This window comes from Triturus cristatus, chromosome 7 (assembly GCF_964204655.1).
Source record: "Triturus cristatus chromosome 7, aTriCri1.1, whole genome shotgun sequence".
Lineage (NCBI taxonomy): Eukaryota > Metazoa > Chordata > Amphibia > Caudata > Salamandridae > Triturus > Triturus cristatus.
In genome coordinates this window covers 1,044,104,456-1,044,127,952 of record NC_140590.1, presented here as the reverse complement: position 1 = coordinate 1,044,127,952, position 23,497 = coordinate 1,044,104,456, and the positions used below count along the sequence as shown (strand labels likewise).

Here is a 23,497-nt window from a genome sequence, read left to right as displayed (position 1 = left end):
TCAAGTTATACAACTAAGACGTACTTTACAGATTCTGAAAAAAATATTTCATTTAATAATACACAGCTTTCATGGTTAAATTCAAATTTCTTTTTGTGTTGATCGTGACAGAGTTTGAAATTGATCTGTGATGGAAACGGTGATGAGAACTAGCCCACACCACACTATGACTGTAACGCTAAATGCACGCGCTCAGTTTTCAATCACTTTCCATCATTATGTTTGCCAACCATTTAAAAAGTATTTGATCGGTTTCTTCGTCCGTGTACATATGATGCTTCCTCGGGCTATCGCTTACCGTCAAACCTGCTCCTCATTAAAGGCCCCCGTTCTGAAGCGTTCACAAAATGTAATAACATGGAACATTTAAAAAGAGTAATTTAGCCTCTCGGCAGACACACGAGATGCCATCTCAAATAGCGTTATAATATCCCTGTATTCAAACACTATTTAAAATCTCAATTAACAGGACATTACGCCATGTAATGAATCTATATTCGATCTTCACATTTTTTTTCTCTAAGTGTTTGTGAAAAATAAAGTCCTTTGTAATTTACTGCAATGATCCATGGTGAGACGTTGGCACACCAAACACACTTGCTCCTGAAAGAATTATGCCCCGTTCCCAAAAGTAATTATGTGCAGTCCAGAATGGCCCCCTGGCCGCGTTTATTATGGGAGGAAGCGCCATATATCCTCAGACCCTGTATGTGAATTAAATGTGGGCTCGCGCTCTACGCTACAGTTGACGGATTTGCTCGCTTGCTGCTCGTCCCAGTGCTGCGCGCGGGCGGGGATGGGGTTGTAATGGAAGGGCTGTCAATCTCAGGTGGGGGGTGGGACCAAGAGGCAGCTGTATCTCAATGCTGCACGTCGCCTACTCCTCCAAGCCCCACTGTTGCTGTGACACATAAGGGCCGGGGAAAAGAATGTGAAGGGAGATAACGGTCCCTGGGTGCAGCTGGTCAGTTAATTTCCTTCTCAAATGTATCCCATAATGCATTAGAAAGATCCCTGAAAGGATAACATGTGTCCTATGTTCCCCATTATCTAGTACAAACCACTTCTAAACACTAAATTGGACAGACACAGCTACTCTGACCAAACTCAATGACAGCTCACATCTTGACTGCAGTAAATAAGGATCCCAATACACAGAGAAGCATTGGCAAAGTCAATAGGTCTCCTATGCGAGAGCTATTGGCTTTGTCAATGTGTTTTAGCCATGTTGTACACCAGTGTGGCTGCTGTGCAGCATAGCTTAAGGTTAGTGGCGCGGAGTGGGATGGGGAAAATTGGAGTGGGGTAGATTGGGGAAGAGTGGAATGAGGTAGATTGGGTAGAGTGGAATGGAGTAGAGTGGAGTTGGGGGTATAATAAAGTGGAGTAGATTAGGATAGAGTGGGGTAGATTGGAGTGGGGGAGTTGGGTAGATAAGCATGGTAGATTGGAGTGAGGTAGATTGGGGTGTAGTGGGGTAAATTGGAGTGTGGTAGATAGGGGTAGGGCAGATCAGGGTAGATTGGGATAGAGTGAAGTGGAATATTTTGGGGTTGATTGGAGTGGGATAGACTGGGGAAGAGTAGGTTAGATTGTGGTAGATTGAAGTGGCGAGAGGCAGCCTGGAATGGAGTTGGGTAGAGTGAAGTGGAATAGATTGGAATGGGGTAGATTGGGTGGATTATAGTAGGGTAGAATGGAATGGGATAGATTGGGATAGTTTGGAGTGGGGTAGATTGGGGTGAATTGGAGTAGGGTAGATTGGGGGAGTGGGAATTGGAGTGGTGTGGGGCAGATTGGGATGTGGTGGAGTGGGGTAGATTGGGGTGGAGTGGGGTAGATTGGGATAGAGTGGGGTAGATTGGGATAGAGTGGAGTAGAGTGGGATAGAGTGGGGTAGAGTGGGGCAATTTGAAGTGGAGTAGATTGGTGTAGATTGGAGTGAGGTAGATTAGAGTAGGGGAGTGGCGTAGATTGATTGGGGGAGTGGGGAAGATTGGATTAGGGTGGAGTGGGGTAGAGAGGAGTGGAGTGGGATAGGTTGGAGTGGGGTGGAATAGGTTGGAGTAAAGTTGGATGGAGTGGAGTTGGATAGAGTGGTGTGGGGTAGATTGGAATGGAGTGGGGTAGATTGGGTTAGGGTGGGGTGGAGCGGATTGTATAGGAGTGGAGTAGATTGGGGTGGAGTGGATTAGAGTGGAATAGAAGGGGTAGAGTGGGGCGGATTGGCTGGGTTAGATTGGAGTATGGTCTTTTGGCATACAGTGGGGTATGGTAAATTGGATTAGAGTGGAGTGGGTTAGGTTTGAGTGGCATGTGGTAGTATGGAGTGAAGTGGAGTGGGGTAGATTGGGTACAGTAGAGTGGAGTGTAGCAGATCGGGGTAGAGTGAAGTGGCATAAAGTGGAATGAGGTAGATTGGGTGGATTGAATTGGATAGATTGAAGTGGGGTAGATTGGAGTGGAGTGGGATGGAGTGGAGTTGGATAGATGGGAGTGGAGTCAAGGTTAGAGTGGAGTGAGATAGATTGGGGAAGAGCATAGTGAGATAGATTGGAGTGGGGTGTAGAGGGGTAGATTGAGGTAAAGTGGGGTAGATTCGAGTGGGGTAGATTGGGATAGATTGGAGTGGGGTAGATTAAACTGAGGTAGATTGGTGTTGAGTGGGGTAGATTCGAGTGGGGTAGATCAGGGTAGTGTGCAGTGGGATATATTGGGATAGGTTGGAGTGGAGTGCAGTTGAATGGGGTAGATGCAAGTGGTGTGGGGTAGATTGGATCATAGTAGAGTGGGGTAGATTGGAGTGGGGTAGATTAAACTGAGGTAGATTGGTGTTGAGTGGGGTAGATTCGAGTGGGGTAGATCAGGGTAGTGTGCAGTGGGATCTATTGGGATAGGTTGGAGTGGAGTGCAGTTGAATGGAGTAGATTCAAGTGGTGTGGGGTAGATTGGATCATAGTAGAGTGGGGTAGATTGGAGTGGGGTAGATTGGTCATAGTGGAGGGGATTGGGGTAGAGTGCAGTGGAGTGTGGTAGATTGGGTTAGAGCGGTGTAGACTGAATTGGGGTAGATTGGAATGGTGTGGGGTAGATTGGTGTGGGGTGATGTGGGATCGGTAAAATGGGATTGAGTGGGGTGGTTAAATTGGGGAGGGGTAGAGTGGAGTAGACTGGAGTGGAGTGGGGTAGATTGGAGTGGAGCAGATTAGAGAATATTGTAGCAGAGTGGGGTGGGGTAGATTGGGGCACTTTTGTGTGGAGTCAAGTGGGATAGATTAGAGTAGATCAGGTAGATTAGAGTGCAGTAGAGTGTAGTGGGTTCAGTGGAGTGGAGCGGAGGGATGAAGAATGTAGTGGAGTGTTTTGTCGTAGAGTGAGGGCCGTAGATTGTAGTGGCTTGGAGTCAAGTGGCATGGCGTGCCGCAGAGCGTCTCAGAGTGGAGGGGTGTAAAGTTGAGTGGCTTGTCAGAGTGGAGTGTCGTAGAATGGAGTGGCGTGGCATGGAATGAAGCAGTGCAGTGTGGAGTATGTACAGTGTGGTAGTGTACTGCCATTACAGACAACACATTTTTTTATTGAAATGAACATTACATTTGCACTGAAATATAGTTTTACTGCACACAATTGATAATGTGTGAAAATGTCATCACCTAGTGTATTAATGTATTTCAATCGTATTGAAATATTTCCTTCCACCACACCTCAGCATTACAAAACAATGTGCTTCATTTGTACTAAATCTGACATATTCTGAAACATCAGCACAGTTCATTTTGTTGTTGTTGTGTGTGTGTGTGTGTGCTAGGAAAAAAACATCCCACACCCTCTCTTAAAAGTCAGAGAAAGAAAAATAAACACCAAGCTACCTGGAAGAGCTTGACATTTGACCTCTGTTTTTACATGCACAGCAAATGTGACAAGATAAGAACAAGTTTTAAAGGCCTGTTTAGAGAAGGCAAGTTTGTGGAAGAATACAGTAAACAAGGTTTGGGCTATAGGAGGGACGCACTCAAGCTGGTCAGCCTAAAACAAAATCAAGCCAGCAAAGAGAAATCCAGAAAATGTGAGTTACAAACCACAAAGACAATGGTAAGCAACGGGTAGAATACATTCTTAGGTCAGCTTTCTGAATGTCCCCACGATGTCTTTAGTAAACTGGTCTGCTTCTAGTAGACTTTGACTTAAAAACAGCACAGCTCTGAGCAGCATGACAAGCACACACTCTCCCATCCAAGCGAACCAACATAATGGTGTGCTATTTATCTTACAAACCGCTTGATTACCTCGTAAGTTGGTATGAAGCGCTATATAAATGCAATGGCAATATAATACTGGAAAGATCATTCAGAAAATAAAAGGCATAACAAAACCATAAAATGGAAGAAATGAGCAATTCTGATGCTGGTAACATACTGTAGGCCCTTGCTGATCCAGAGTTTGGAATAAACCGTAGTGAGAATGGGAGGTGATTATTATAGTGGCGTAGCTGTGTGTGGGGGGTGGTGGTACGACATTTTGGTGCGGTGCCCCCGCTATCACCTGCCGTCTCGGGGCAGCACGAGCACCTGAATGCATTTTTGAGGCGGCAAACGGTTTAAATGCTCGCCAGCTACCCCCCCCCCACGCTCTTCACTGTGGTCGCCGCGACGCAGCAAATGCAGAGACCACCACGGGTGCCCACAGGGCTAGCTACGCAACTGGAAGTAATCAGTGAGGCATTAGGGGACTGGTGAGAACGCCACAAGTTCTAGTAAGATTGTGACACTGTTACTCAAATGCCAGACTCACCTCTGAAGGTCTAGAAGAGCTTGGGTGGAGTAAGTCACATGTTAGACTAACTTCTGAAAGGCCAGTAAGGCATGGACAGCTAACTCCATGTCAGTCACACTAGGGAAAGGCTGGTAGAGCCGGTGCAGAGCAGGGCACATGTCAGGGTCACCTCTGAAAGGCCAATGGGCCTTGGGTAAAGTCAGCCCTGTCAGTTTCATCTCTGAAAGTGATGGGGGTTGAGGCAGTCACGTGCCACATAGAGCCATCCAGACAGTGCATATTGACCTGTTTGTCATCTGTTTCCAGGTCAACCGCATTATTGGTCTTGAAGCATGAGTAACACAGGATTTAACAGAGGCTTTTGATTCCATATTCTTGGCCGAATGATGCCATTACTTGGCTTGAAACAAAAAATCATGCAGTCACAGGTGTCCCTCAGCAACCTTGGCAAGTCAAACTTACAGAGAAATGTCAGAGTACACTTAGGATATTGGGCTCATAATCCATAAGCAATAATATGCCCATGCCAGCCATGAGAGAAGTCTAGCCAAGATGGCCGACAGCCCCATAGGCTTTAGCACGGTAAATACGTATATTGGGAAAAACCCACATGAAGGACCAGAACATTTTAATTTTTATATGCCAAGCTGCTAATGTTAAGGCGAGTACAGAGAGTTTTAAAGAAAGAAAGAAAGACACTGTTTGCTGCTTTTCACCAAAGTTAAGGATCTGGTGGAAGCAAAATGGCAGCATCTGGAAAACAGGTCAGGCGACCTGAGCCAAACATCTACAACTAACAAGTAGGTTTGAATCTTGGTGGCCATGATTCAGCCTTTCATCCTTCCAAGCATGATAACATTATTTCCATTGACTTATGCAGCCACGATAGCTACTGGTAAAGCACCAAGAGATAACGCAATCTACTCAACAGGCAAACACCTCCTCTCAGCACTCATTTCACACACAATGCCGCCCCTTCTTACCGTTAGTGGACAGGAGGAAATAGGCCGCGTTCTGCTGGGGGAGCCATCGGATTTTATTGATTTTCTCCTCTATCTCAAGGCTCTTTAGGTAATCAAATTCCGGCTCGTGGCTCTGGAAAGTGCTGTAAACATTGTACTCCCCTCTGCGGTGCGGCTGGTTCTTACTCTGCGGGGGGAAAGGCAACAAAACCAGACAACAATGTAAATAAAAAGAACGATCTGGACCGTTTTCATTCCTGCGGGGGTTGTGGAGACCACAGTTGCAATCAATTTCAGTGAGGCGCTGTGTATTCGATGCGGTTTATTTCACGACAGTGTGGTTTATTTCATTGTGGGTTTAAACATCAGAGCGGGAGAATCTGCCATTAAACGAGGAAAGGAACCGTAAGTGGGGTGGTCACAACTGGGGTGCGCTTTCAAACAACGTACTTCAAAGAAAGTACCTCGTTATCAGACTGTGAAAGGTCTTACACACCTTACACACAGTGCTCAATTTTGCAGGTGGTTTAAGGTGGTGGGCACCAGTACTTATTGTAGGGGACTGATCTATGAGCAGGGACACTGGAATTATGCGGCAAGAGAGGGTCAAATTATGCGGCAGGAAACAGGTAAATTATGCGGCACATTTTGTAATAGTATCACTTCATTAGTTCATCATTTTAAAACTTGATACCAATGTCTGGGCATCAGTTGCATCTCATTAGCACTAGTTTAACACCCAAATATAGCAATAAGCGACAGAAAGTTGACCAGTCTGGCTTTGTAAAAGGCCCATGAATCGCTGCATTTTTAGCTACTTTTAAACAGTTCGAGTTAAAAAACAAATTGTTAAAATCTGCAGATCATGTGGCAGATTATGGATCATATGGCAAATGTGGCAAATCTATAATTATGCGAAAGGCGCCATGGCCACACAATCACATAATTCCAGTGGCCCTGTATCATGAGCAAGAGTGAAAAAGGCAAAAAAGAGAGAAAGAAGGAAGAGGAGAAACATAGGAAAAAATTAACAAAGAGAGAAAGCTGGGATGAAAAAGATACAGAAAGTGGAAGTTGGAGAAAGAAATAGGCATGGGGAAGAATCAAGACTGGGCAGCATCAGCATTCAGCAACTCAGGCATTTGGGAACGAGTTCTGAAGAATAACCTTAAGCTCCTGCACTTATGCTTTGTACATAAGTGCAGGGGTTCACAATTTAAGCACCAAATCTAGTAAACAATTATTTTAAGTCCAATGGGCTAGACCACAGCAAGGAAAGACCAGCGATATTACCAGCCAGGATGAGAGAAAGGGAACAAAGATCTGCAGATGCCAGGTTAACCACTGTCCTTCCAAGGTCCATGCTATCAGACCCACTGATTTGTGCTATAATGACACCACCTATTTTGGTGACTATTAAGTCTGTTTTATGGGATCTACACCAGCGTCATAACAAAACTTGAAAGGGTCCCCCTGCCAAGTATAAACAAGCATTTGCAATGCAATCGGTCTTACCTTTGGGAACTCATATGTATTTAGCTATTAGCCTGGGTGCTGAAACATCTACTGTTCTTTAACATGGAGGGAAGGTAAGCAACAAACTGCGTGACACGCCAGGTATGGGAACACATGGAGAGAAATATTGCCTGTTTTTAATATAAAATCAAGGCCTTCGCTGGTCATATCACTGAAAATACAAGATTTGAAAAAAATATTCTTGTCTACAGGTGCTCGTGGAAGACAATTTCTATGGACTCGAATCTAGAGAATGCTAAAGCGATTCTTGTATTTTACTGACCTCTGATGGTCGTTTTCTATTAAAACAGTTAAACAGAGGCAGTTGAACAGAAAAAAAGTCCCTAAGCAGAAGCAGACCAGTCCTAGGGCTGATCTCCAGAGCCCACAAAGTACATACACATATTAGAATATACTAATATATAAGTATATACTAAAGTATATACAAGAGGTCTCGAATGCTCAACCTAAAAATGCCCCTCCATCCAGATTCCATCAGGAGCTCTCTGGTCAAAGGCCTGCTGCCCATGCACAGAGCTGTAGGGACCCGCCCCCCCCCCCCCCCGGAACTCGGGGTCCCCTCCCACCATAAGAGTTGCCGGGGCTAATGTTACGCCACTGATCTACAAAAGCACAATACAATGGGCCTTGATGTACTACTGTTGGTAAAAAGAATGTGGAAATGGTGGAATCTGTTAATAAAGTTCTTGGTAATCACCTCTGCCATGTCTTAAACTTGTCCCAGAGTTCTTGTTCTAGCAGAACCATTGCATCTGTCCTAATTCGGGCATATATCTGCCAGTAAGATAATGCCGTCAGAGACAGTGCATTTATTTCGAAAGTTAATTGTTGCATGACCTCACATCTCCCATTAATTTTTCAGAAATGTTTATAATGGCGCGGAACGGAGACAACGGCTAGTAACCTTATTACCAGAAATGTTTTCCTTTCTCTGCATTCAGTGATATGTCCCGCATGACCTGGTGTAACACGGCCCATCAATCGCCCATCAATTGTGTCTCAAGAGCAGGCAGATGCTGACCAGATAATATCTGCCAGGGAGAGCCTGTGGTAGGAGATCCTGAGGCTATACCTGGCAGATACTCCATGCCATTGCTGTGCTGGAGGTTCGGGAGCCCCTGAAATGCACTTTTTTGATTCCACCCAATCAGAACGTACCAGGAGAGAGTTCTCCAATTCCACTCACAGTGAATAACTAAACATGACTACACTCTGCCGCTAACCCCATTTTGGTCAATAGTCACAGACAGTGAGCTGGGGGCACAACAGGCGTGTGCATCATTTTTTGTGCCCCTGGTGCACTGTAGAATTACAGATTCTTGCACGGCCCTTTCTGTTATGCAGATAGCCTTGGAACACATACAATGCCTCCTCTGTCTTAAGACAGACTTCCCTCCTTCGAGGGACACACTTGGCGTCTGCACCTGTGCCGTACTATGGACCTGAGCACAGAGGCAAAGAAGTAGTCAGTAGTCACACTAACTGTCGCCACAAAAAGGTAACATACAATCAGTGTGGCCCCTTAGGGGAGCCTCTCGATGGGGAAAGTTGGTCCCTTTAACCACCCCAGATATCCCATTGCAGGTGGGTGCAGTCACTCATTGCACCCGCCTTCAAGGAGTTTTCTGTCCCTCCCCCCAGTTTGAAGTGAAGGCTGGGAGCCATCTTTCATGTGAAAGGTGGACTTTCTGCTTCAAGCAGCTGCTCCTTCTTTCACTAAGGTGCTACCCACAAGGCAATTACAACTTCGTGTCTGCCCCAGTGGCAGTGCATTATAAGCAGAGCCATTGGAATTATGAGATTGTCCAGCTGCTGTATTTTTTCGCATAAATGTAGATTTGCCGCATTTGCCACATAATCCACCATCTGCTGCATATTTTGCAAACTTTACAAAATAAATGTGCTTGTAGCTCAAATAGTTCAAAAGTTACAAAAACTACAGCGTCACATGTTGCTGTGCAGTGGAAGGCCCTCTGCAAAGTTTGACTGGTCACCTTTCTGTTGCCTATTGCTATACTCGAGTGTTAAACTGGAACTAATGAGGTGCAGCCAATGCCCAGACAGTGCTAAGTGTGGAAATGACAAAACATAATACTATCATGAAATGTGCCGCATTATGCCACAACATTTGCCTTTTCATGCCACATAATTTACTCAGACCTGCTGCACAATTATGCCCTCCGCTGACGCATAATTCCAGCAGCCCTGTTTATGAGTAATAGGACACATAGTCTGGGTGTGTGCCCAGCCCACAAATTTGAAGGTGAGTTTCAGCACAAACAGGGATAGTGCACCCTGTCTGTAATACAGCCCCAGGGAGTGTGTTCTTCTTAAGGCCTCAACCTTAGTCAATAACCATCTGCTTGTGATCCCCGGTCAGTGATTAACTCCAAGTACCCTCCTATGGAAGCAAATTTGGCTTAGTTACATCCTGATTAAGGACCAGTTTTGGAAAATAATCTGTTTAAAACAGTCAAACTGGTAGCCCTCACTTCTACTTTCTCTAGAAAAACCGGCTCCAGACAGTTTAGTGTATATTTCGCTTTAATGGAAAAAAAATGGGAAAAAAGCCTAGATTGAAAGAGAAGATACAACCACATTTCTTTCGCAGAGGTTCCTTTCGCATATGTGCCAAACACCCAATACTTTCCTCTCGGTCCATAAAGCAAGGGATTTAAACAGCAGGGCACAAGTCCTAAAAAAAGAAGTGGGGGGACTCTCCAAGGTTAGTATCACAGGAAGTGACATCACGGCACGTGGCATTGCTGGAAGTGACATCACAGGAAGTGACATCACTGCGCGCGACAGGTTCCTTTACCCAAGGATTGACAAACTAACTCTGCTGCCAGCCTACCCCACCAGGCATGTTATTCCATGTGCAACACATTTCCATGTAGATGTGATTGCTTTAGCTGCCTGGTGGTTAACACATTTAATGGAAAGATCTGTTTTTGTCTAGTCCTAGTTTGGACTTAAAGTAGCATACAGGGTTAATGCACCTCCTGCAAAGCACATCATGTAACATGCAGATGGCAGATTTTATTTTATGTAGATAGGTAAGTGGGTTACTGCTTTCAACACAGAGATCCTTTTGTTACACGAAGTTGCATTGTAATCCTTCCAGTATAGCAGATTGAGCTCTGAAGGAGGATATGTGACTCCTACAGCCAGTAACCCTCACTGGCTTATGTAATGTTACTGGCTGTGCAATGGTTTACAAATGTGTGTGATTTATTGTCAAACTAATGTGTATGTTTGCTGTAAAGTGATCTGACACCCTATATTGGGATGAATAGCGCTGTAAAACAAATAAAAAATGCTGGTATTTAAATTGTTATTTTGCACTGGGACAGAGTAACACATCTGATATTCTTACAGTGCATGAATATCTATTATATATGGGGGTCCCAACAAAGTCAAAATCGTGCCTCTCTTATGCGCCTTTGAAGTGTTAACAAGCTGCTGCTTTTGTTTCTCTTCCTCTGCATATACATCTAGGGGTGAGGCTGCAGGCACAAAGAAGGCCAAATGGGCCCTTCAGTTCGGCCTTTGTTATGGCCCAGCTGGAGTCTCAAATGACAAACCCCCCGTCTGCACGTTGCTGCTCGGAAGGAAAGCAGATAATGAGCAGGCGATGCTGAATGAATCTCGGTGTCTCAAACTTACACCGGGACGAGGTCCGCATATTTTAGAGTGGGGCTCATCTTCTTGGTAGGGTGGACGGCGTCCATCCTGTGAAAAGAGTGGGTGGATGCCGTCCACTCGTGTGTACCCCCGACTCGAAGCCCTGTTAAGGAGTGAGCGTGTTTGTCGTCACCTTCCTCTTGTGGTAACAACTATTTCTTATTATCTATTTTAGAGATAACTTTAGAGTGAGAATTATCCTAAATGGATCTGTGCAATTACCTTTATGCTTTTGGAGGATGTTGGGAAATTAGTAACGCATTGCAATTTCCCAATTGATATAGAATCTGTAGAGTCTTGGACAAGAATAATGGGTGGGTTCTAAGAAAAACATTGAAAATATCCATGTTCAGCAGCTGAGGTCAGTTGCAGAGACTAACAACTGCAACAAAGAGGCGGTTGTTCCAAATCAGAGGGTAGGGCAAAACTACCAGATCCAAGAAGCCCAAAATTCATAATCAATTTAGCCGATATGGAGCTTTCAGCTTAGTGTGGCAGAGGTAGACCACTGCAGGGCAGCTCCTCCTCTGAGGCAGAGGAGCGCCGCCCCACTGCTGTATAGCAGTGCAAAAAAGGAAAAATAAAATTATAATTACCCAATGTTATTATCATTTTATTCTTCACTGCTGAAGCCAGTTTGGGAGCGGGCGAGGCTTCACCGTTGTCACAGCCAGCAAGGGGAGGAGTGGTGAGTGCACTTAAGTGTGCATGAAGGTTTGGCCGGCCATCTTGGGCCGGCCAGATCTTGGGCTGGCCAGACAGTCATGAGCACTTAGCATGTTCTCCTCCGGGCTGCATTGCACAGCCTGGGTGGAGAACATGCACACACTCCCATTTCCTGTCTGAGCGCTGAACCACGGCACTCAGACCAATCACAATCTTGCTGTCATGCTGGTAACTGCAGTGTCGTGACTGGCTAGGGGAGTCTGGGAGCCTGTGTCCTTCCAGTTCATAGAAGGAGAATTTTTTTTAATTGTGCCTCATAAAGATAGAAAAAACCCACATTTCATTTTAAGGTCTCTTACAATAAAAGTTTGGATTTGTAGCAGGTTTTGCTATTTTGAGCAATTTCTGATGGCAAATATTTGGTCAAGTTGATTTGGAATTTGCTGAAAGTAGATTTAGCTGTAAAAATATTTTTTTTTCCTAGTATCTTACGGCAAGGGAAATTTGTTCTAAATTAGTGGTTGAAGAATTCTGACACCAGTTGATTCATTGAGCTCCCTTGAGTATCAGACAGCAGAATATTTTGGCTCTTAATTCTTTTCTTCTTCAGAGAGGTGAATGTATTTATAATTTCAGATCTGGAGCTACTGTATTTAGTGTCTTCAACCTTTACATCGTTATTCTAAGCATGGCAGCGAAATCCAAACATACGTTGTAATAATAACAACAACAATAATAATATTTTTTATATATCGCTTATCTCCAATCACACTTTTGCACGTAAATTGTGTTGTAAATAACAAGTGTTATTACAACCTAAAGTAAAAGCAAGGGCCACTACTTCGGTCCATATTTGGAATTCATTATAAAATAACACGTGGCCAATTGCAGCACATTTTTATGGTGATCTGGTCTCACCTCTTGGAAGACTTCATTCTAAAAATATAATGCAGGCCAAATGATTCAGAATTCTTGGTGGACTATTCGCATTTCTTGGAATGCGCCGGTCTTAAAATAATATGTAGGCCAAACGTGCTCTCTGCGGGCTGATCAGATGCTCTGCTACAGGCAAGGAGCCCCGGAGCGAGCGTCCCATACACACCTTAAATGAAAAAGAAGCCGTAGAGACATTTCTCTACATTAAATATTGCAACTCAAGAGTTACCATGAGGGCTTAAACATACCCTTAAATATCTCATTTAATAAATAATTAAAAATATATATAAATTAGAAGCAATTTAAATTAGACACTCAGCACCTTGAATGACCACCTGAGGGAACTGACTAAAGGGAGTAATGAAGATGTATGTCAGCAGGTGATGTCCCCTCCTTCCACTAGGTGGCGCACTCTACTCCATTGCAGAGATCTACAGCTGAAGATGGACAGGCATACTAGAGGAATAAAGCTACAGCCTCCAATGCCAGGACCCCTATTCTGGAGGCCATATTGCCCTGTGCTTGGCCAAAGCTCGAGTTGCATGTGTGGTCTTTTTTAGGAATAGGATTGGGATCCTTTGGAGATCATTGCCTTCAACAAGCCTCCTCCCACACACCCATGGGGTGGCTGCAGGGTGGGGCTATTGGCTCCTCTACATCGATCTACAGTGAAAATTGGGCAATTACCCAGAAGGGCATCCCTGCAGGGGCCTTACCATCTACTAACTCTCCACGTCATTTGTTGGTTAATTGTGCTCCACTATGTCGTTGAGTGTCACTAAACCTACTCATGCCGATCCAAATTGCACCAGGTGACATCAGATCTCTTATTTGGCTAGGCACTAATTTGCTTCCTGTTTAACCATACTCCCCTGGCGTTGCGTGAACAGAGTCCTAGATACACACAGGGGGACCAAAGCCACAATGCTTCCTCCTACAACTACACTCGCACTGGCTCCCTGTCTTGCTCAGGGTTTCTGGCCTCCAAAGCTGTCCAATGTCGCACCTTACAATTATATTTGTATTGGTTTAAACTCAACGGCACCCTCAGTATGCCTCGAAAGGCGCCCCAAGGAATTTATCCTCCTCGGTTATTTTTCTGCCTAGATCAAACACCACACAGATCCTTAACTCTAGAAAGGACTAACACTCAAACAACCAATCTTGTTCTACTTATGGAATGAAAAAATGTTTACAGTAAAGCTAATTTTATCAGTTACCACTTGGACCCTCACTTCCGTCTTTACACCACTACATCACTGAACATAGATTCACCCATACTAGTGAAATTTCCTTTGAACTCCTCAACCTGATGCTTAAGTCGCTGCCCCATACCTGCACTGTCCCCACTAAGACAATCCACTAAAAAGACATTAGATTAGCCCAACCATTCACCAACCACTTCCTTTTCAACACGCCGGCTATCCTGAACCCTGCCCACGAAAATCTTTGGACTGTATCCTAGCCCCTACCTTAATAACTCAGTCCCATTATCACTATTGATTTTTCTTCGTCAGATCACACCTTAATCAACATCAATTTTACCACCAATCCAGTCTTTCAAGCTTGCATATCTAAAATTAAATTCTCAACCCTATCTTCTCTCACATCAAGTTTGTCAATCACAAACTTCTCTCCTTGAATACTTCTCCGATGGAACCTTTGATGACACTTCAATCTGCTTTTGACTCCTGCTATCCCCCCACATCATCTTCCAGTGCTGCCTCTCCCTAGTCCTAAACCGCTCCTACTTGTTATCCCCCAAATCTCAGCTACACAGTCACTCCTGGAAGTGGAGGAAGTCCTATCAAACTACTGTCCTACCTTTCAACTCCCCTTTTTTCTCCAAGTTGCCTGAACTCAAGTTGAGCTGTAAACTTGACCTTAATCTCACACAACTAACTCAACTACCTACAAACTTTCAATACCACTCCACTGAATAAGTGTCCAGATTAGTCGCCACTGCCCGCCTCTATCCTCTTCAACTCTCAGCGGCATTTGACATCAGCAAATTACTGAACAGATTTTGCCCTAATATCTCCCACTGCACCTTCTAGGTATTCTGGTGATGGACACATTTCACCCGGACCCCTCTGCCTGTTCGAGAATTCCGCCTTTCGTCATTGGCTTCTCTGCATTTCTCCCTCTACATCACTTCCGTCAGTTAAACGTGCTCACCCTTCAGCTTGCCTGTAACATCTAATGTTATGATACACAGACTCTCTTTTTATCCCCTCCTAAACAAGAATCTCTGCTTGTCCGCCATCAGATTTGGGATGTCCTTCTATTTGCTCAGGCTTAATGTGAACTTTGCATGCTGTTGTTCTAGGCAGTTGACAACACCCCATCACCAACACCCTCTGAACCTTAGCAGGTTGTTGGTCCCCCTCATGAGCACTACAATCTGCTAACCTCAATGACATTCATATCCATCAACCCACTCGTGCCCCGTCTAAATGCAGGTCTTTTGAATAGCGCAGGCCCGCTCCAATGGAACACCCCATCTAGGGAACACCAGCCTGGAGCCTCACTTCCCACATTCGAGTCTACATTTTATCCCCACCTCCTCAATCGTGAGTTCCCTTACAGCTGAACTCCATGAGCGGACGCCCACCATCCCACCCGTGCTCCCTAATCTGTACATCTTGAGCCATGTATTATAATATGAATATGTAACCTCTACAAGGACACACATCTATCTCCCACTGTCATCTACTGTCCCTGGCCAATCATCTTTACAAGCTGTTCATCTCATGTTAATGCGGAGAGGGTGTGTCCAAAAAACCTCACCGAGTCTAATATAAATGCGATCACTACTCCATAAAGGATCTCTTGGCCGCCTTTGTGTGATCGGCAGCACTCAGGTTGTAAATCAAACACTGAAGAGGCCAGAAGCTTTCCTCAGGAGCCCTCCATCTGCGCTGCTGAATGCCAGGGTTGCTGAATTCCAAGGCTGCCCGGTGTTGACTTCACCTCATGCCTTCTTCTTCCAGCCCCCACTCTTCTGTCTTTATCCCATATTTCTGTTTTTTTCATTGAAGCTCTCAGCCCTTGTTGCTCTTTTCCAATAGATCTCTTCCTCGGTCCTTCGGCTGGAGGCCATAGTTAAAAAATATGTTCTGGTCCCACAAATAGCAGTGCCAGTTCCCACTATTTGCAACCACGGGCACACATTAAGCACTTGTCATCAGCCACACTCCTTTAACAACAGTCTGATTCGGTTTGTTTCTGTTGACTGAGACAGCTGTGTCTCAGGCACTTGCATATTTGTAGGCTAAGGTCACCAGATGCGCCCTTATCATCAGGAACACCAGGTTCCAATCCAGAGCTTTCTTTTAACACTGCATTCTGGGATCTGTAGTTCGGTTTACTCTCAATTGAATATTGGAGTAACGGTCTAGACCACAGTGGGGGGCAATAGAAAAATCCGGACTGAAATATTGTTTCGGCATAAGTGATCCACCTGGTAACTTCACAGGGAGGTTTGTGCACTTTGGCCTCCATCTTCCCAGAAGCCCCTGCGGCCACACTTCTTAGATGTAAGTTTTGGAACAGAAGCACTTTGGTGGCAGGAGGAATATAATAGGTCAGTTCCTGACAATTTGACGCAGAAACATGAAACAAATGTGATAGCGGCACTTGAGAATACTCAACCGACCTTTACGTGCCATCTTAAACCTTGGCGCTTTAAATACATGTTTGCAGGAGCTTCGCATCAGAAATAGCTGCGGAGAGTGAAGGGCAAAGGGCCTTAAATTGCGGTGCTTGGCAAGTGCAGGCCACAGTAAGGAGGCTGATGTGTCTTTGACGTGCTGACCTTTCTGTAAGAGGAGAAACCAGAGGCACTCAGCATTTTCTACACACTGCAGTCCCTCCAAAGAGGAGGCAGAGGAGGCAGGGAACCATGCTAGCTCACACTCTAGAAGACGCAGATTTTGCAGCGTTCACACTGAGGAGAACATTCATAAAGGTCACAAAAAGATAGAATTGTATTTGAAGCCAAGGAAATGGTTGCACAATGGGTAAGTCAAACAGCTTTGCTAACTTAAGTAAATACAACTCATTGTAATGCTTCGCCTGATGTTAAGGGGTCTCTGTTTTCTCAGTGCCGGGACACTCTGGGGAGTAGCCGTGCGCTCTATAAATATTAGAAAACATAACATAACATGTTTTGCATACATTGCATTAGTAACTGTACATTATTAACATATACTAGGGACACACGTTTATTCACCTAATCCGCCAACAGAGTAAAGTGTGATTACAGTGTATGCGCAGTTTTAGAAAATGCATCCATTTCATGCTTATTTTACTCTACATTTTTCCTCATTAATTATGTTTGTAAGCCACCCCTCCTACAAACACATTATTTAGTATTGCATGGATTAATGTCCATCGCTGCTCACAGCAGCGGTCCGTGCAGGTAACAGCGTTGGGGCGGTGGGGCCATGTAAGGGGGGGATTTTGAGGGACGATGCAGAGAGAAAAATAAATAATTAATTTTCCCTCTGCATCGTCCCTCGAAATCCCAACTTACTCGGCCCACTGCTCCACCGCTGTTACCTGCATGGACCACGGCGAACTGCTCATGCTTCACAATCTAAGCCTGTTCCTCTTGGGTGTAATTTAAGAGCTTTGATTGGTGTAATAAGTACAGTCCCACACCTATCACCAATTAATTAACAGATTTGATGATAAACTTTTACATGCCAAGCCCTTGGCGACCCCCCCAAAACTCTTAGGTCCTGAAGGTAAATGCTCCTAGATTGTTGGATGCAAAACTATCCCTGAAATGCAGTTCTGTTGGAATCCAGGTGCTGTAATGCATCAAATAAATAACAATACCCCGCGGTACGTCGTTTATTGATTGCGATACACAGCACCTAATGTGAATTGCTGGGGAATAACATGCAGATTTTGGTGCTTCCCACACAAAAATGCACATGGTATGGTAAATACCATACACCTTTCCCCTGTTGAGTTACGGCAGGCTCAATCTACCGAAATTTAACAAAGGGTGAGATATTTAATGGACCCGATTATTACAGGATGTGCTAGACACCACCAAACTCGTAATTTCAACCCACTTATTATCTAGGCTTGTGAGTGAAAACATGTAAAGATGTACTTGCTTTGCACCCAGTGCGGCCAATAGGATTGGCCTTACATTTTATTTTTATAAAACACTTTACATATGATTTAAAATTATTACGTTCTCTGCCACTCCAACCATTACCTTTTTTGTTTAATTAAACCACTACTAAAAACGTCTATTTGAGGAATCTGTACAATGGTCACAAATCATGGACATAAAATTCCCCCACAGAGGGAAAGGCATGCACCCAATGAAAAAAAGAGCATACATTATAAAGATTAGCAGGTGAAGATGCTGCCAGGGGATCATATAGATATTGTCGGATTAGGAGCACTTACCTCTTGCTCTCGCTGGAATATCACAACCCTTCCGCCCTTGTCTCCTGTTGCTAGTAGTTCCCCTGTGTGGTTGAATTCTACCGTAGAGATAATGTCGGCTGAAAAAAAAAGAAAATTAAATCAGCTTTGAAATCTGACAATTTTGATCATGTACATGCTGGCAGGCAACTTGATGGGAAATGAGAGGTATCATGGCGGGGATCTCGTTCGGTGTCTCAAGGGCTGCTTGCATTGCTAGTGGTCAAAAACCTCATGAATTAAACCACACAAGGACCATATTTATTTATAGAAATACTAACATATCAATCTTAAAGGCAACACTTCAGTGGATGGACTTTCTTTCCAAGGCAGCACATCTTTCTATCTCTCTCTCTCTCTCTCTCTCTCTCTCTCTCTCTCTCTCTCTATCTATCTATCTATCTATCTAGATTGACTACTATTTGGGCACATGTTTTACACACATTGGAAGGCAATTCCCAGAACATTGGTACCTCGTACTAATGACGTGTAAAAGATCATAGGATATATAGGGAGAAGAAGCTGCGTATACTGGAATCTAAATTCATTCTCGATTTTGACACATGACACCTACATACACACATATATATATATATATATATATATATATATATATATATATATACCCATGCACATATTTTGCTTTGTGTTAAGCTTCACCTCCTCGTCTCATTGTTTACCATTGTTTTAGATCTCAGCATGGCATCAATAATTATCTTTGTCATTTTTCAGCTCATTTTTGCCAAGGTCCCCAGAGCAGGCCTGGGATGAGCACGGTCAATGCCCTGATGTATAGAGATACCATTAGAACAGCAGTAGGTTTATTGACCTCCCTGACTTAGTTATATTAATCTTCGTAGGGATTACCAAATTTCCATTTAGAATGCTTCTCTTCCTAATATAAGAACAGTTCACTATGTGCAATAAGGCTGAACAGTCGCGGTGGTGGTTGTGGCCATGGCGTGTAATTCTGTGTACTTAAGGGAAGCTGATGCTGCTACTGCCACCTGTCCTGTATCGGCTCCTTGTATTAGTGTTGTTGGTTGTTGAAATTTGGCAAAACCGGTTTCAATGTACAAGGCACAATACATTTGGCCTTGCCAAAGCTTGTAGTACTGCACATGGTATGCTAATGTTTCTTCTTCTTCAGAGTTGCTAGAATTATTTCAGAAACTCACCGGAGTAAGGCGGCTTATCTAAGAGCAGACAGTGGAAGCTGTAATCTTCTCCAATATGTTTGTCTGCGGTAAAATCTCTCTAGAGACGTATTCAATTGAAGCTTTCCGTCTATAGGGTCGACCTACAAATGTACCTCTATTTATCTATTTTAATGGTTCCACCTTGTATTTAGCTTCCTGTCTGGCTAGTTAAGTGTAAATCGGGCTGTCTGCCTGCCCATTTGTCCGACCTATCCAGCCACCCACCCACCCATATTTTGATGTATCCACACCTGCATCTTTCTACTAAAGTGATGTATGGACTATAATTGGCCATTTGAAGACATTTCGATAATCATAGCTAATTGGCATTCTAAAATGACTCTCAGAGATCATGAACCACTGTGCAAGGCAGGTCACAGGACAAGAAACCCTCTTAACTGAACCATGTATTGATCAGGTGGGTGTCCAGAAGAGACTTCTGTGATCACCGGTCTAATGTGAACAACAAATACATTAAGTTTCTGGCAGTTGGACAGACAGTCTGTTTTTTCTGTCCTATACAATGCTAGGCTTCAATGAAGTGTAACCTGGGGAATAACCGAGATTACACCTCATCTGATAAAATGTCACTGGCATTAATATTTACATTAAGGAAAACATGCTGATCTGGACATTCCTAATAATGTGTCTAAGCAGTTCACATCAATCCTAGGACCTCACACTGCCGCAAGTGCCCTGGGTCTTATCCATCACCTTGGAAAAAGGCTAGAGTTGGTTTCACTGGATGTTTGTGGGTCCCACAGATCCAACAGCTTTTATTTAACCCACAATGAATTGCATCCGCAACAGGGTGTTCGATTCAAACCCATCTTAAGGTTAAGACACAATTGTGCAATCCATGCTTTCCTATTCTTTGACATACAAGGGAGGCCGCTCGAGGCTTGGAAAAATCGAACAGAGATGTTTGAGCTCAGAAGACAGGCCAGCAGCTTGTGAGTGAATGAGGCGCGCCTTTTAAGGGAAACCCATAATGTGCTTTTTAAATGGATCAATATAAATAAATGCTTTGCTTCGTGCTGTGTGGCCGAAAAGCACTCTCCAGCACCTGTTTTCATATATAGCTAATAGCAATTTTATCCGCAGGTCGATGTTTGCAGCTTGAACAAGAATAGCATCCGAGCGTACGAACCATTTGCAGCAGCGAAATAGTAAATTGTGCACCTACGAATGGTTCTAATGCTTAAAACACCACAGTCATTCAGAAAGGCAACTGAAAAGGGCTAAGAATTCAGTATTTTACTACCTCACCTCACCTTACTTTACTTAATCTCAATGGCAAATAGATGAAGATTTTGGGTATCTGACTATTAGAGCAGCAGTGCTATACAGACACCCATACCAACAACCTACAGGGACTTACCAATGCTTTTAGGAAGTTCCATCTACTAGGAAATTTCAATGATGACACAAGCACTGGAACAGTGTATGTCTCATAGCTATGTACACTTATTTCAATGACATCCAATTTCAAACAAATTTACTAGTTTGCTATGTTTTAGAAGTTTGTAAATTTACTGAAACTTAGTATTCTTTTCTTATCACATGAAACAAAGCTACCGAAACCAGAGCTACCTGGTCGACTCTGTACTGGAGAACTTCAACCGTAGACAACAAAACTGTGTGCGTTGTTGTGAACACAAAATAAATGTTATCTTTGTCCTCATGGCTTGAATGCGATATCCACAGTGATTCAGAGACACGGGAAAGGATTGAGAAGTAGCTAAGAGGATTCTAGACACTCTGTCGGTGAGTAGATACCACTGAGCTACTCACCTAAGAGAAGTTAACCGAGAAACACATTTGGTCTACTTTACTAAGGGGTGGCCACTTGAATCTCTAAATGAAGATGTTCAAACTAATTTAAAATGCCCCCTCCACCCCCTGTGCTGCTAAAAATGTAATAATACTAGAATCGTACAAATTCAATTTACTGACTGGGGTTCCGCACCATAAATGGTTTTGGAGTAGAGACCGCCAACAATGGCCGTAAAACGTTCTGAATGCTCCACAGGCTGGTTCCGCTGAAAAGACCGCTCATGTGGCAGGCACCATACAGTGTTTGAGACTGTCATATTTATAAACCGCTGGCCTATCAGACACTCTCCCTATCTCTACATACTCCGGTTCACCTCTGGCATTTCAAGTTTCTAAAATATAGTAACTGTACAGTTCTGTCTAGAGCTGAACCAGAGACTCTTCTTACATTTGGAAGCTTTAGTTGCACTGCTGCAAGACCATGCTAATGGCATACCAGCAGTATACAAATATCTTTAACAACGTAACATAAGTGAGGGCTTCATATGAGCAGAGGAAGAGCCCAGCCTCCAGGGTCAGACTGGTGGATTGCCCCGGTGGGCCGGTTTTGTGCCCATAGGGGCCGGTTTCGCAGCAGTGCTGCAATATCAGGCCCCTGTAACAAATGCGGAAGCGTTGCTTGTGGCTAGCCACCCTCCCCACCCCCCTCCGCTCCCAGGGCCGGTTGGGCAGCAATCTGCCAGGGCTGGTTTCTGTTCTCAGTCCAGCCCTGCAAGAATCTGGGGTATGGCCAACTATTTCTTATGCTGTATCAGTCACCAGCATTAAATTGAAATCCACAAAGAAAAGAATCAACAAAATCAATATAATCCACAATGTTTCGACTCTATTGAGTGACTTCATCAGGGCAAAAGTACATCCAGCATGTAAGACATTTATGTAATTCCAGCTAAATCATCCTGCACAATTCAACAGGTGCCGTGGGAGAAACATTTTCTTAGCACCTAGAAATATTTCTGAATGTCTTCTTAATGTAGATGACCTAAGCGACCAATTGCTATTTATAGTAGTGGGAAGATGAGATTTAAGAACCTCAGATTATCTCAGAGTATTAAACTTGATCGGTTTTCTATAGCACTAATGTGTGTTGCAGTTATTTTTAGCAGCATGTGTACCCCATTAAGTACATCCATTGGCCGTGAACTTCATTTTGAATGAGGAATCAGTGTGCGGAAGACAGAACTATTCATGTCCATGAAATATATTTAAAGCCAACGAAAATGATGTTGTTCCTTGGTGCTCCGTTAAAGATACCGTCATATAGTAACATCGGATGGAGAGGAAAAACCTATCTGTTTGGTAACATAATTTAAAATCAAGCCTGAAATAAAAGAGAATAAAAGCAGTATAAAAGTATAGTAAGAGGCAGAGACTAATTGAAACATACAGTATTGCAGCAACTGAGGCAGAACAGATTGAGCTAGTGGCCCTCATAAGAGTTAATGTTGGACTGTGTGGCAAATTAGCTCTTTTGGACATGTGAAAACATATTGGTAAACATAAAACTGCCAGGTAGCCAGGCAAAGTCACAGAGGGTTAATTCCTGGCCATAACACAAATGGCACCTCGAAACGCGTCTACCCCAGGTTTATTGTTCAAGGAGCCGGTGGCTTATGGAAGATGCACTCGCATAAAAAAGTGAGCCCTCAGGCCTACTAAGCCCCTTCCTGGAAAACTTCAGATGGGGACTAAAGAAGTTTCTGAGTGAATGCCACCAAAATGATGGCTAGTATGAAATGAAGGCCAGCGATTAGAGATTTAGTGATCAGTTGCAGGTAGAGCTATGAAAATAGTGTATGGTCTGCATTGGAAATATTGAAGGGAGATGCCATGACTTAAATCTATATGGTACTGAAGAAATGGGGAGAGGGGGAGGTAAAGGAGAGACTCATTTAATTACCATTGGAGTCTAGAGACAGAAGCAGGGTTGAGCATATTCCATTTGCGGTATGGTACTTGAACTTTTTGCAGTATGGTACTTGACCAAGTTCTTAGAAAAGACATGGCATGTGGATGTTCAGGAGCAGTACAAGGACATTATTTCGGACAAAAAAGGGCCAAAGGCAACTAAAACATCTTTTTAGCAGAAGTGGAGCTGAGGGCAGAAAAGTCACTCAGACTTTTCCCACATCTGTGATCTGCTAAACAGCTGGCAGTAATGGAGGTGGTACCACAAGTATTCTCCACTGACCAGGATTCTGGAAACCTGACTGACATTAGAGAGATGGACCTTGGGAAAGCCTTCTTGACCCTCACTGGTAGATGGAGTAGTCACTGGCGGCTAATCGGAGGTGGTGTTAATGTAGAGCCACATATAGTGTTACATTATAACAGGCACAACAAATATGAATGTCCAGCCAGCGAAAACTAAAAACAGTAGCGCAAACAAATGAAAAAACGTGGTTGTTTCAAGTCTCTGTGTTTTACCTTTCAAAAATAATTAATGACTCACTCTTA

At 43.8% G+C, this 23,497-nt stretch overlaps 1 protein-coding gene across 4 annotated transcripts in view; it reads right to left on the bottom strand.

The window, feature by feature from the left end:
* Window positions 1-23,497, bottom strand: part of PPP2R2B (protein phosphatase 2 regulatory subunit Bbeta) — a 554,389-nt gene that overhangs the window by 82,779 nt on the left and 448,113 nt on the right. For all 4 annotated transcript variants that reach the window (XM_085618101.1, XM_085618102.1, XM_085618103.1 and 1 more), the window contains 2 exons: window positions 17,988-18,085; window positions 5,754-5,919 (listed from right to left, as the gene is read on the bottom strand). In XM_085618101.1, coding sequence (XP_085474227.1) covers window positions 5,754-5,919; window positions 17,988-18,085 — 264 coding nt within the window. The remainder of the gene's footprint in view (window positions 1-5,753; window positions 5,920-17,987; window positions 18,086-23,497) is intronic.